The sequence below is a fragment of the Leptopilina heterotoma genome, unplaced genomic scaffold (genome assembly GCF_015476425.1).
Source record: "Leptopilina heterotoma isolate Lh14 unplaced genomic scaffold, ASM1547642v1 Lhet_10, whole genome shotgun sequence".
NCBI classification, from domain to species: Eukaryota; Metazoa; Arthropoda; class Insecta; order Hymenoptera; family Figitidae; genus Leptopilina; species Leptopilina heterotoma.
This window is the reverse complement of record NW_025110813.1, coordinates 1,255,382-1,270,230: the sequence shown is the minus strand read 5'-3', so window position 1 is coordinate 1,270,230 and position 14,849 is coordinate 1,255,382. Positions and strand designations below refer to the sequence as shown.

General features: G+C 23.7%; 3 protein-coding genes across 3 annotated transcripts; 2 read left to right on the top strand and 1 right to left on the bottom strand.

Moving 5' to 3' along the window:
* Positions 1–395: 395 nt before the first annotated feature.
* On the top strand, positions 396–3,625 carry LOC122498201 (probable serine hydrolase). The gene is made up of 2 exons (XM_043605841.1): positions 396–851; positions 2,536–3,625. The coding sequence occupies exons 1-2, from the start codon at positions 710–712 to the stop codon at positions 3,375–3,377; spliced, it is 984 nt and encodes a 327-aa protein (XP_043461776.1). The 5' UTR covers positions 396–709; the 3' UTR covers positions 3,378–3,625.
* On the top strand, positions 3,601–5,350 carry LOC122498017 (probable serine hydrolase). Its single transcript, XM_043605506.1, has 2 exons — positions 3,601–3,604; positions 4,382–5,350. The coding sequence occupies exons 1-2, from the start codon at positions 3,601–3,603 to the stop codon at positions 5,224–5,226; spliced, it is 849 nt and encodes a 282-aa protein (XP_043461441.1). The 3' UTR covers positions 5,227–5,350.
* Positions 5,351–6,686: 1,336 nt separating this feature from the next.
* Positions 6,687–14,435, bottom strand: LOC122497791. The gene is made up of 3 exons (XM_043605090.1): positions 14,246–14,435; positions 9,853–11,808; positions 6,687–7,361 (listed from the first exon to the last, which is right to left on the bottom strand). Exons 1-3 carry the CDS (start codon positions 14,286–14,288, stop codon positions 7,207–7,209), a joined length of 2,154 nt encoding a protein of 717 aa, XP_043461025.1. The 5' UTR covers positions 14,289–14,435; the 3' UTR covers positions 6,687–7,206.
* Between the last annotated feature and the right edge of the window lie 414 nt (positions 14,436–14,849).

The following is a 14,849-nucleotide window of genomic DNA, read 5'->3' as shown; positions in this document are numbered from 1 at the left end:
GGAATTCGTTAGAATACAAATTCAAAAAATAGATATTTTCTTATTTTTTTTATTTGGAATATCATTTTTGGTTAATCATTCTATTCGTTCTATTCGTTAGTATTTTAATTAGTTTAGAATTTAGATTTTCTTTCTAATTGTTTCTTTATTTTTTTTTCTTTAGAATAGAAAAAATAGCGTGTGAAGTTGGCATTAGATTAGAAATAGAAAACACCACGTGACACGCGCACTAAAATTCAAGTTGATAAAAAGTTCCTTTTTTTATTTAAAAAAAAAGTTAATAAAACTAAAAATTTCAGAATAATTTGAAAAAGAAATTTTGTTTTCTATTAATCTTTTTTAAGAAAAGAACTTTATTTACTTTATTCATTTTATTATTGAGTCTTACGCAGTTGCAGACAGTTGCAGACGACTTCAATTGATTGTCAAATATTCTAATTTATTCCGAAATTTGTCATCTATTTTGCATTAATAAATTAGAGCATAGAGTGTAACTTTAATTTGTAATTTAAATAGAAAATAAACAAGCAATGATGCATAATGTCAGAGAAAGAAATGTAGGTTATTGCATCATCGACGATAATATTTTTTTGAGTTCATCATGTGGTCATCTGTTACATGTGACATAACCTGCAAAACTTGCTTAATAAAGTGATAAATATAGGATAAATAGAATAAATAGTATTATTTATAAACGAAAACTAACAAGATGATTTGTTCGAGAATTCTTAGTAAGAGAATTAAAAATGCGAGTGTCGTTTTTAATAGAAATTTACAACAAAATAAGACAGAATTTATAAAACCAGAAGTTACGGAAGTTCAGATCAAAGTTCCCTGGGGAACTATTGCAGGTAAATTTTGTCGAGTCATGATATTATTTAAATCTTTTGAATTAATAATGATAAATTAAATATATTTTTATGATAATTGACAAGGAACATTTTCCATTTTTTTGAAAAAACATTAGTAATTATATTTGTTTGATTAAATCAGGGTTGCCACAGGTTAGGAAATTTAGAAAAAAGGCAAATATCCAAAATTTCAAAAAAATTCTTGATAAAATTTCAATTAAGTATTTTTAAAAAATTTTCCTCAATTCAATTATTTTCAATATCTATTATTTTAATAAAATTTTTTAAAAAAACTTTGATTATTTGAATAAAATTTTAATAAAATTCTACGCAAACATTTAATTATTTTCATAAATAATAAAAATTCACAGGAATTTAATTATTTACAAATTTTTTATTTATTTCTTCGCAATAATTCAATTACTTTTATAAATAATTAAACTGTTCTCAGTAATTTAATTATTTTCATAAATAATAAAACTCTTCGCGGGATTTTAATTATTTTTAATACAATTTTAATCGAATTTCTCTAAAAATATAATTATTATTCTTAAAAATTTTATTAAAATTCGTCGAAAGAATTCAATTATTTAAAAATTTGTTGATCAATAAAATTCATTGTGAGAATTCAATTTCAAGAAACATTCAATTATTCAATAAATCATTTATTTTTGTATTTAAGAATAAGTAATTGAATTCATCTAGTTAAAATTTTTTAATAAAAATTGATTTATAATGAATTTTAGTTAAAATTTTAGGTAATAATTAATAATATTAAAAGCATTATAGCATGAATTTTTAGAAATAACTGGATTTTTGCAAAAAATTTTATTCCATTTTTTTATATAATTGAATTGTTTTTATTAAAATAGTAGATTTTAAAAATATTTGAATTTCAGCGAAGAACTTCATTATTTGTGAAATATTGAATTCTTGCAAAAAATTTACCAAAACTTTTTGAAAATAATTACAAAAGTTTTACAATACTTCTTGAAAATTTTTCAAGATTTTTCGAGAAATTCATGTAAAATTGTATAAAAAATAATTGATATCCTGTTAAAAATGTTATTATTAATGAAAATAATTGAAATCTTTCAAAAAAATTTATTTAAATTTTTTTAATTAATTGAATTTATGTGAAAAATTTTATTTCTTGTAAAAATAATTGAATTCTTGTGAAAGGATTTTATTTATTTTATTTATTCAAAATACACGGGCTAAAATTTATTAAATTTTTTATAAATAATTCAATTTTTTTTGAAAAATTTTATGGAAATTGAAATTATTATAAAACATGAAGAAAGCGATCATTCCGAGTCGAAGACTCGGCGTGATCGATATCTTTATGTTTTATAATAAATATTTATATAAGTTGTTAATTTCAAAAGGTTTGAATTTGAAATTTTCGAAATTCTTCAGTACTATAAAAAAATAATAATGATTAAATAATTTATTTAAAAAAGAAGTTATTGATGTTTTCGAATAATTTTACAATTAAAAGAATTTTGTAAATAAATGTAGTAGAAATATTTTTTGAGTATATCTAATAATTTTTAGAGTGAATCAGAATATTCTTTAGGGTCAGGGAAAAACAAAATTAAATTTTTGTGTCAACCTTGTAAATTTAATATTAAATTATAATTTACGAAATTATTCTGTTTACTAAGAATAAAGCTGGTTTTAGGTAAATTTTGGAATTATGGATGTAAACAACCGATACTTGCCCTGCATGGATGGCAGGATAATGCTGGTTCCTTCGATATGTTAGCTCCACTTCTTAAAAATAGATCAATTCTAGCGATAGATGCACCAGGTCACGGTATATCGACCTGGCTACCGAAAGGAATTCCCTATCACGATTCAGTAATAATTCACGTGATTCGAAGAATAAAACGATATTTCGGCTGGGAAAAGGTGAAATTAATGGGACATTCCGGTGGTGCTATCGCTAGCTTTCGATACGCTTCATTCTATCCCGAAGAGACGGAATTTGTCGTTGCCATTGATGCGCTTCAATTTACGCCTCTGACTCCTACGAGATTTCCACAAAGCAATAAGGACGTTGCCAGTGACATCGATAAATTTCTCATCTACGAGGAGAAAAATTCACCAGCTCCATGTCATACGGAACAAATGGCAATTGAAAGATGGATGAAGGCAACGCACGGTTCTTTGAATGAAGTCGCAGCCAGAACTTTAATGATTCGAGGAGCAACTCGAAAGGAGGACGGTACTTATTATTTTAATCGTGATCCAAATATTAGACTGAATGCTTCGAATATTGGTTACACTCTGGATCACTTGAAGGAGGTGGCAAAAGTCATCAATTGTCCTTATATTCTCCTAAGAGGGACCGAGTCCAAATTGAAAGCAATTTTCTCGCAGGACATTATGGACGTAATGCAAAATTCTTGTAAGGAATTTTCCGTTCACATGGTGCCGGGAACGCACCATTTACACATGGTAAATCCTCAAGGAACCGCCGATGTTATAAATCCCTTTCTAGACAGAAATAATAAAATTTAATTATTTTTATTTCAATTATAGAAAAAAAATTCTAAATTAATAAATTAAATTAAATATTATAAACACTTATATTTATTTTCATATCGAGTTATTTTTTGTAAATTATTAGAAAAGAAAAAATCCTAGATGGATTTGAAAAATCGGTTTTGAAATTTTAACAATTTGACCGATTCGATAAGTATTAACTACTGACCTATTAATCAGTATGTAATTTATAAATATAATGTGTAATAAATTTTAATATTTAATACTATTCTTTTTCTCTTCGAAATATTATTTTTCCTCAAAAAACCAATGTTTTTTTTCAAGAGAAAAAAAAATGGGAAATGTTTCAATTTGCAGGGTTGTCACGCTTTTGCCCATTTGAAATTCACTGACTTTTTCAGGTTTTCCTAGATTAAAAAACGAAATTTTTCTAGATTTTTAAAACTACACTTATTATTAACCAAATTAAATCATTTATTTAAGAATTTCTGTAATTGTAAATCGTTTAATTTTGGAGAAAAATTTTATTATTTTGAAAGATAATTGAAATTTTGACGAGAGTTTTTTTTAATTTTTGAACATAATTGAATTTTTGCGAAGAATTTTATTATTTTTGAAAATAATCTAAATTTTGCTATCATTTTTAACTTTTCTAAAGAAAATTTAATTATTTTAGATGTTTTTAACTAAAATTCATATTTAAATTTATTTTTTATTCATTATAATTTATTGAATTCGATTAAAATTGTTTTAAAAATAACTGCAATTTTTCGTTGAGTTTTTTTTTATTTTTCAAAAATCTAAATTTTTTAAGATTTCTAATTAAATTCATGGAAATTGAAATTTTATTAAATTTCATATTAAAACTTTTTGAAGTTCATCTATTTATGAAAATTATAAACAACAATTTTCTAGAATTCCGATCAAAATTCCCTGACATTTCCAGGTTTTTCAGATTGCGTGGCAACCTTATTCAAAATCAGAAAATATTTTTTCACAAAATAAGATTAATTTTCCAGGCAAATTGTGGAATTCTTCAGAGGATCGACAGCCAATTTTGGCTCTTCACGGTTGGCAGGATAATGCCGGATCGTTTGATTTAGTAGCACCTTTATTAAAAAATCATTCAATATTAGCGATAGACAATCCTGGTCATGGATTATCGAGTTGGTTACCACAGGGCATTGCCTACGACGATACGACAACAATTCTTCTCATTCGAAAATTAAAACGACACTTTAATTGGGGAAAAATAAAATTTCTCGGACATTCAGCGGGAGCGCTTGTGAGTTTTATTTACGCTTCACTCTATCCAAATGATACGGAATTTGTCATTGCTTTAGACAGTTTACAATATAGGCCAATAATTAATGTCGACGAATATTGTCGCGAGTATGCGAAAAATATTGATAAATTTCTCGATTTAGAGGAGAAATACTCAGTGACAAATCGTGTGAGTTACGAGGAAGATGAATTTGTCAAAAAATGGATAACGGGTAGTAATTGTTCATTGAATGAAATTGCCGTGAAGATAATGATGAGACGTGGAGCAAAAAGAACGGAGGATGGTAAATTTTTTTTCAGTCGCGATCCAAGGGTGAAATTAAATTTACCATTGCGTGCGATTTATACGGAGGAGCATTTAGAAAATATTGCGAGACTAATTAAATGTCCTTATTTAGTTTTAAGAAGTTCTTCATCATTTGACGATGGTGAATTTTCACCGAATATTGTAGAAATAATGAAAACGAATTGCAGAGAATTTTCTCTTATTTCCATGCCGGGATCTCATCATTTGCATTTAACGAATGTAAAAAGTGTAGCTGAAATTGTGAAATCATTTTTAGTATCTCACGAAATTTAAAGAATAAAGTAAAAAAATACTGCAAAAATTTAATAATTAAGACTATGAAGAATTAGGAAAGGAATTTTTAGAAAATTCATATCATATGTATATATATTAAAATTTTGAAAATAATTAAACTAAATCGAAGAATTAGGTATATTAAAATTTTAACAAATATTTCTTTCAACAAATCTTATTAAAATTGTATTAAAAATAATTGAATTCCTATAAAGAATTTTTTTTAACTATGAAAATAATTAAAAATTCAATTAAAAATTGAATTCTTTTGTGAAATTATTAAAAATACAATTGAATTTTTGCAAAGAATTTTACTATTTATAGATATAATTGAATTGTTTCGAAGAATTTATTAAAAATTTAGAAAATAATTGAATTTCAATGAAATTTTTTATTAGAACGTATTAAGAAAAAAATTGAATCCTTTCATGAAATATTATTAAAATTGTATTAAAATTAATTGAATCCTCACGAAGAATGTTATTATTTATGAAAATAATTGGATTCTTGCAAAGAATTTTATTAAAATTTTTTACCATAGAAAACAAGAATAATTAAATTGCTAGTTTTTAAAATAATTTAATTCTTTCGGGAAAATTAAAATTGTTTCTAGAAATAATCAAATTGCTGGGAATAATTTTGGAATTAATAATAATAATTGAATTCCCGTAAAGAATTTTATTAGATTTATTTACAGAAATTTAATTCTTTTTAGAAAATTAAAATTGTATTAAAAATAATTGAATTCTTGGAAATTATTTTATTCTTTATGAAAATAATTGAATTACTTTAAGAGAATAAAAGTTGTATTAAAAATAATTGAATTTCCGGCCAGAATTTCATTAAAATAATTGAATTCTTTCGAGAGAATTTTATTATTTTTGAAAATATTTGAATTCCTGTGAAGAATTTTATTATTTTTGAAAATAATTGAATTTCTGAGAAGAATTTTATTATTTTAAAAAATACTTGAATTTTATCCTTTATGAAAATAATTAAATTTCTGCCAAAAATATGATGAAAATGTTTTAAAATATTTAAATTCTTTCAAGAAATTTTATTAAAATTGTATTAAAAATAATTCAATTCCTGGAAATAATTTTCTTATTTATGAAAATAATTAAATTCTTTAGATAAAATAAAAATTAAATTAAAAGTAATTCCTAAGAAGAATTTCACTATTCATGAAAATAATTGAAAACTGTGAAAGAATTTTAAATTGTATTTAAAAATAATTATTTTTCTTATAAGAAGTTTATTATTTATGAAAATAATTGAATTTCTGCTAAGAATTTTTTTATTTTTGAAAAATATTTCAATTCTGACAAAGAATTGAATTGAATTGCTGCGAAATTTATTAAAAAATGAAAGTTGAAAGTTAAAAATAAACAATTTCTTGTAATTTACATAATAAGACTTAATAACAATAGAATGTGGAAAATATTTAGAACAAAAAATAATTACTTTTTTAAATAAAAGATGTATTTTGATTTATAAAAATTAATTCCAGAGTCAAAATCATTTGGCCCTAAAAATATGACATTTTACAGTTAAATATTTTTTTTTTTTTACAACAAAGTAGAAATCTATAATATAAAAATACTTGACGGAATGTTGATACAAACGTTTTTTTTTATACTTTTATCTTACACTCTAGTATCGACATAGTTTTCTTTTTTTAAAAAAAAACAGCAGTAAAAACTTGCACTTTAAACTCTTGCAATATTTTTTTTTTTAAAGTGCAATAACAAAATTTTAAGCTATTTTAATATTACACAATGTCTAATATAAAAATGTTAGTTGCCCTCTGTGTTTATATAAAAATTAATTTTTTCCTTTCTTTAAAAAGTCTCTTTTAACCCCTTAAATTTGTATAATTAATTTACATATAAACTTTAGAATATTTCATTAAATATATATATATTTTTTAGAAAAACAAATTTTAACCAATTAGATCTCTCTCACCCCTCTTACGTTATTTCATGGCTTCCATGGTTTCCTTTGGGACGAATTTTGTGAATTCGACAGAAGTCTATAACAATTTGTCGATGACTGAGTTCTTGATTCATTTAAACTCTTTTCTGGAGTCTTTCTCTGCAATGGTGTTCGATGTATTTTCGATGAGACTGTCGACACTGTAACGTTATCAATTTATTAGTTCGAGAAAATTAAGTAAATAAATTATATTCATTCATTAATTTTAAAAAATTAAATTAACTATTAATAAATTAAATAAATTAAATCTCTGTTGTAAAAATGTTATAATTTTTGTAACTTTTATAATTTTGAATCTGAATTAATTGAATTCTTGAAAAAAAATTGTAAACAAGCCCAAAAATAAAAGAATTAAACTCTTTCGAGGAATTTAATTAAAATTGGATTGCAAACGATTCTATTATTTTGAAGAACAATAATAATTATAATATTAATACTAATAATAATTGAATTCTTTAGAGAAAATTTAAATTATATCTAAACATAATATGACGAATTCTTTGGAAGAATTGCACTATATTTATATGAAAATAATTGAATTGTTTCAAAGAATTTTAATACAATTTTTGAAAATAATTGAATTTATTCGAGAAAATTTAAAATGTATTGTGAAATAATTAAATTTCTGAGAACAATTTTATTATTTAAGGAAAAAATTAAATTCTTATAAAGAATTTGACTAAAACTTTTAAAAACAATTGAATTCATTCCAGGAAATTAAAATTAAATTGAAAGTTAATTCATTTCCTAAGAAGAATTCTATTATTTCTGAAAATAATTGAATTCTTTCAAGAAAATCAAAAGTTTATTGAAGATAATTTAATTCTTGGGGAGAATCTTATTAAAATTTTTAAAAATAATTGAATTCTTTGGAAAATTTTTTTTATTATTTATGGAAATTATTGAATTCTTTCAAGAAAATAGAAATTATTTTCAAAATAATTGAATTCCGCACTGAGAGAAATGGATAGTCAGATTTTGATGTTAAAAAGATGATGTTACACGATACTATAATTATGCTACTGCCAACCATCACAGATGCTAAAAAAATATAGTTATGCTACCCCGTACTACCAAGATGTTACTCCTGATGATATTGATGGTAACGGTGACTATCTAGATAGCTGTCTGTATACGTAGCATTAAAGATGGTCACCCTAACCACAATTATGTTACCCACTACTATAAATTTCTCTCCGTGCGGGGAAGAATTTTGTAATTTATGAAAGGAATTGAATTATTTAGAAAAATGTTATTAACATTTTCTAAAATAATTGAATTCTTTAATGAAAATTAAAATTATATATACTGAAAATTATTTAATTCCTGTAGATGAATTTTATTTTTTATGAAAATAATTGAATTCTTTCGAGGAAATGAAAATTAAATTGAAAGTAAATATGTAATTCAATTCTAAAATAATTTCTCTATTCATGAAACTAATTCAATTTTTTTCGCAGAATTATAACTAAATTTTTAATAATAATTGAATTCTTGGGAGAAAAGTAAAATTATAATATAAAAAATATTTCATTCGTCAAATAGAATTTTTATTTTTGCAAATAATTATATTCTTGCAAAAAATGTTATTAGAATTTTTTTAAATAATTGAATTTCTAAAACGAATTTCAGTGAAATTTAAAAAATTATTGAATTCTTTCAAGAGAATTTAAAATACTTAAATTCTTTCAAGAGAATTAAAAATACTTAAATTCTTTCAAGAAAAATTTCACTAATTATTATGGAAAAAATATATTTTTTTGCACAAATTTATTGAAATTTTTAATAATAATTGAATTTTTATGAGAAAATTAAAATTGTATTAAAAATAATTTAATTTCTGGAAATAATTTTGTTATTTATGAAAATAATTAAATTCTTTAGAAGAATTTTATTAAATTTTTTTAAAGTAATTGAATTTTCTCAAAGAATTTTATTAGATTTTTATAAATAAGTGATTTTTTTTAAAGAGAATTAAAATTATAGTAATTAAATTGTTTCTTAGAATATTATTAAAATTGTATTAAAAATAATTGAATTTCGTCGAAGAATTTTATTATTATTTTGAAAATTATTGACTTCTTGCGACGTTAATTTTTTTTATGAATGTAATTAAAGTTGTTTAAGAAAATAATTGAATTCTTACAAACCAATTTTATGAAAATGTTTGTAAATGATTGAAATCTTTTAAGAAAATGAAAATTGTATTAAAAATTAGTTAATCCTTGGGGAAGAATTTAATTTTTTATGAAAATAATTAAATTTTTTCGAAGAATTCTATTAAAATTAATAAAAATAATTGAATTTTTTCGAAGAATATAATTAAAATTAATAAAAATAATTGAATTCTTTCGCAATATTTAGAATTATATTAAAAATAACTCAATTCTTAGGAAGAATTTTATTATTTATGAAAATAATTGAATTTTTATTTATAATTTTTGGAAAATAATTTGTTTCTCGAAGAATTTTATATAATTTTCTATAAATACCTAAATAATAATACTTCATCAGTAAAATTTTTAAAATTTTTGAATCGAAAATTATTATTATGGACGTTATTTAAAAATAAAAAATTGTATTTAAATAATTATTTAAATAATATTAATAAGTTGAATCCAGTGTTCTCACCTTTTCCTTTTACGGGTGAAAAAATCTGCCTCAACTTCGAAACAGCGGGAATGTGACTATTATCAATTCCCGATGATTTTCGACGATTTCGAGGCGATGTGTGCGGTAAACAATTTGAAGTAACAGTTTTTAATGGATTTCTTTTGACAATTGGCGATCTAAAAACGGCACCACTCTCGGAAGTAATGACAATTTTTGGAACTTCATCCACCGTTTTGTTAAATGTCAATTTTTTCCTTACACCCGATGTCGACGGTAAATTATCATCTCTTGAAACAAAATTATTGACGTGGACAGAATAATCCGGAGAACGTTCCAATGATTTGCTTCTACGTTTTCTGTATTTCTTCACCGGCTCCTGTATTTGAAATCTTACACTATTATGCCTTGAAGCTCTCTCATTTCCCTGACAATCCTTACGACGGCTATCCTTAGGAATAGTTGCACCATTTTCACAAGCTGCCAATTTTACTGTTGTAATATTAGTCAACGATATACTTCTTCTTAATCTTGATCGTCTATTGTCGGCGTCCTCAAGATTATTCAACATTCGTTCTAAAACATTAAACGAATTCTCACTCGCAGTGGTTGAACTAAATTTCTCTTCTTCATCTTCAGTTTCTGAAAGTTTATTTTTTTTATAATGCGGTGTTGTCACAAACTTCTTCTTTCCTCCCTTATTTGACGAATAACGATTTATTTTCGACGTCTGCTCTTTTGTGGCGAAACAAACGCGCTTCTTCGAAGGTGAATTATTCCCCATTTCATGACTAGATTTCATTGAATTGAAATTTTCCTTATTTCCCAAAGATGTTGTTGAGGGGAAATATTCCTTTTTTCTACCACTCGCTTGTTTTGTTTTTGTGAATAAAATCGATTTTTCCACTGTTGATGGTGCTAGGGATTTTTCTGACATTGGCCACTCGGGCGGTGATTCATTTTCTATTTGTTTTTCCTTTGGATACATGTGTCTCAATTCATTGATAATTGAATCCAATTCCGTGCCACTATTATCACAATTTAATTCATGTGTTTTCGATATATCGCCAGAACTATGAAGACTCTCACCATCGCTCGCACGATCCGAATAATTATAAATAGTCTTCAATGAATAATGAATAATATAAGTTAATTGATCGACAGTTATTTCCTTTGAATTTCTATTTAAAATATCAGCAAAATGTTTAACGGTATCGTTGAATTTTTTATTCTCCGGTAAATTTGATAGTGGTCCTTTCTTTAAATCATCGACAATTGAAAGTAATTTAACACCCGATATTCTTGCTGATTGATTTTTACTTACTGTTTGATATGATTCTTCTAAAATTGTCGTTAATTGTTGAATTTCAGATGGAAAATCATCGTAGGAATCTTCATCGGGATGATGATGATTATTCGAGGCAATTGGTTTAAAAATTGTATTATTATTTTCTAAACGTTTCCTCGGCGATAGATAATTGGGTAATTCTTTATATTTTGTACTTAATATTGAATCTGTCATTAATGGATGTGTTTGTGGTGTTGGAATATTGAAACTAGTTTCGCAATCGATAAATTCTTCATCGTCAGATGGAAGTCTTTTATTTAAAATTGATGGTCCGGTGTTATTAATGTGTCTCGTTGTTTGGTTCGGTGAATAAAATGATAGATCTGAATCCATTGCACCTTCTTCAATTTCTGAATCCATTGATTCTATTAATTTTGTTTTTGCCGATCCTTGTGAACTTCCTGATGCGAGAATAAGTGACGGTGCTCTGTAATTTATTGGGAATGAATCATTTTTAGAGATGTTTCTTAAAAATGTATCATTTTCAATTAATCGTCGAAGATTATTTTCATCAACAGACGTTCCGTACGTTGCCTCTGCACTTTTGAAACATGTATTATCCATATAACTAATACTGCTATTTGTTGAATTCTGGAATGCTTTGTTCAATGTCGAGTGATCAGAATCGCCTGCAAAGACAATAAAAATGTCAAAAATCAAAAATAGAAAGAAATAAGTAAAAATTACAAAATACGTGGAGAAAAAAAAACGATCTAGTCCAGGGTTGCCAAAAACATTTAATTTTATTTTTCCCTGATTTCCGGAAAAAATTTTAACTTTTTCCCTGACAATAAAAAATATTCAGATTCACTCTAAAAATGATTAGATACCTACTCAAAAGAAATTTTTATGACTTATTTACGAATTTGTTTATAATTCACAGAAATTCAATTATTTAAGAAAATTTAAATAAATTTCTTCGAAAGATTTCAATTATTTTCATTAATAATAAAATTTTTCACAGGATTTCAATTATTTTTTATACAATTTTAAATGGATTTCTCGAAAAATGTAATTATTTTTAAAAAATATTGGAAAACTTTTGCAAGAATTCAATTACTTTTCACAAATAATGAAATTCTTCGCTGAAAATCATTTCAATTATTCAATGATTATTTTCTACAATTTTTAAATAAAATTTTTCTTTTCAAATCAATTATTTTTAATAATTTTTGAAAAAGTTGTTTTCAGAATTTTCAAATTAATTTTTTTACAATTCACTTTTACGAAATTTCGATTATTCGAAAATTTTTCAATTAAATATACATTAGAAAATAAAAACTTGAAATAATTTTCAAAAATTTCGATTAAGCTTTTTGAAAAAAATTAATTCCATAGAATTTTTAATAAAAAGTATGAAAAATTCTATTTTTAATAATTGAATTCCAGTGAAATTTTCATTATTTTAGAAAATAATCGAATATTCGTGTAGAATTTTGTAAAAATTGTTTTTAAATAATTGAATTCTTTCAGCGAATTTCAATCTGATTTTTAAGGATAATTACATTTTTCGAGGAATTTGATTAAAATTGTATTAAAAATAATTGAAATTCTGCAATGAGTTTTATTATCTATGAAAATAATTGAATTATTCCGATGAACTTTATAAATAAAATTTTAAACAATTGACTTTTCGAAAAAATTTATGCAAATTCTATTTCTAATAATTGAATTCCTTTGAAATTTTCATTATTTCAAAAAAATAACTGAATATTCGTGTAGAATTTTGTCAACATTGTTTTTAAATAATTGAATTCTTTTGGAAAATTTTATTAAAATAATAGATATATACAAATTACTGAATTAAGAAAGATTTTTGAAAATAATTGAAATTTTGCCATGAATTTTATTAAAATTTTTGAAAATAGTTGAATTTTATTACTTTTGAAAATAATTCAATTCTTGTGATGAATATTGTTATTTATGAAAATAATTGACTTCCTCTGAATGATTTTATTATAATTTATGAAAATAATTAAATCCCTGAAACGAATTTTAAAATTAATGAAAATAATTAATTAATGCCAAATTTTTAAACATTTGATTTCTTCGAAAAAATTTATGCAAATTATATTCTATAAATAATTGAATTCATGTGAAATTTTTTTTTGAAAATAATTAAATGTTCGTGTAGAGTTTTATCAAAATTTTTGTTTAATAATTGAATTCTTTTGGAAAATTTTATTAAAATAGTAGAATATTGAAAATCATTGAATTAAGAATAATTTTGGAAAATGTTTGAAATTTTGCCATGAATTTTATTAATTTTGAAAATAATTTAATTCTTGAGATGAATACTATTATTTATGGAAATAATTGAATTTTGTAATGAATTGTATTAAAATTCATGGAAATAATTGAAATGTTGGCGATAAATTTTTTTAGATTTTCTGAAAATAATTGAATTTCTGCGAAGAATTTTATTAATTTTGAAAAGAATTGAATTCTTGTGATGAATATTGTTATTTATGAAATTCTTTGAATCTTGCAATGAGAATTTAATAAAAATTTCTGAATATAATTGAATTTCAGCGAAGAATTTTGCTATTTATAAAGATAATTGAAATGTTTCTTTAAATGAAATAGAAAAAATTGAAGGCGTTGTATTAAAATTTGTGGTAATTTCATAGTTTAACAGGCAAAGAAAAGGACACAAAAATTCAGAATTTTCTTATAAATTCTAAACAATTGATTCTTTCCAATACTTTTAATAAAAATCCCTGACTTTTCCCTAATTTCCCTGATCCGAGGCAACCCTGTAGTCATAAATTAAATCTAATTACCAAAATAATATTTTTATTCACTTACGAATTTACGTAAACTGAAACAGTGAAACTATTCAAAATATACAATATAAATTTAGAGACAAATATTAAAATTATTTTCAAAAATATTTTCAATTAGTTAATATTAATTAATTTATAAGTAGATATTAATGTATTAAGTATTCTTTTGAAGAATTAATACCCCTTTCATAAAATTCATGAGAAAGAAACGAGTTTAGAACAGGTGAAAAATCGATAATTGAGGTTAGCTTTTATGTTAATGAGATTTATAATAACTTACTCTCGGTTGACGCAATTCTGAGTTCTCTCAAACGTTTAGCCATATTTTCACTCTTTTTATTTACATCTATAAACACAGAAATAATTCTTCTTTTATTAAAATATTAGATCATTTGATCGCTTTTCTGATTTTTGCGAAGTTTCTTGGAAAAATGCTAAATCCACTTTATCCACCTGACTTTTAGCCCTCTAGTCGGGCGCCGGTGCAACAAGTGTTTAAAATTGTCGTTACTTGAATTTACGCATAAATCAAGCAATTTCCTTAGACTAAAAATGAGAGAATAAAGAGAGTTATAAAAACCCGTATTTTATCAAGAGATAAGATTAAATTCAAATATCGAAAATATTTAAAAGAAATTTCGTAACTATCACTTTGAGGACTTTTCTATATATTTAGATATCGTATCTGACTTCTGTTTTTAAGAATTTATCTCTTTTCGTTCTAGTTTTATCTATTTTTCACCTTTTTTACTTTTTAGGAGTATTTATTCATTTTCTTATATTATTTTCGAATTTATTATCATAGAAAACTTATAGAGAAAAAAGATTGAATTCAAATAATGTGTAATTACCCGCCAATTTATCAGCTGATTGCAAACTCGTAC

What these genes read in the sequence shown, in the direction of transcription:
- LOC122498201 (XM_043605841.1), top strand. Translation starts at nt 710, where the DNA reads ATGATTTGTTCGAGAATTCTTAGTAAGAGAATTAAAAATGCGAGTGTC. An exon ending in TCCCTGGGGAACTATTGCAG is followed by an intron (nt 852 to 2,535) that starts GTAAATTTTGTC and finishes AGCTGGTTTTAG; the next exon opens with GTAAATTTTGGAATTATGGA.
- LOC122497791 (XM_043605090.1), bottom strand. Translation starts at nt 14,288, where the DNA reads ATGGCTAAACGTTTGAGAGAACTCAGAATTGCGTCAACCGAGA. An exon ending in CAGAATTGCGTCAACCGAGA is followed by an intron (nt 11,809 to 14,245) that starts GTAAGTTATTAT and finishes TTGTCTTTGCAG; the next exon opens with GCGATTCTGATCACTCGACA. An exon ending in TTCACCCGTAAAAGGAAAAG is followed by an intron (nt 7,362 to 9,852) that starts GTGAGAACACTG and finishes ATAACGTTACAG; the next exon opens with TGTCGACAGTCTCATCGAAA.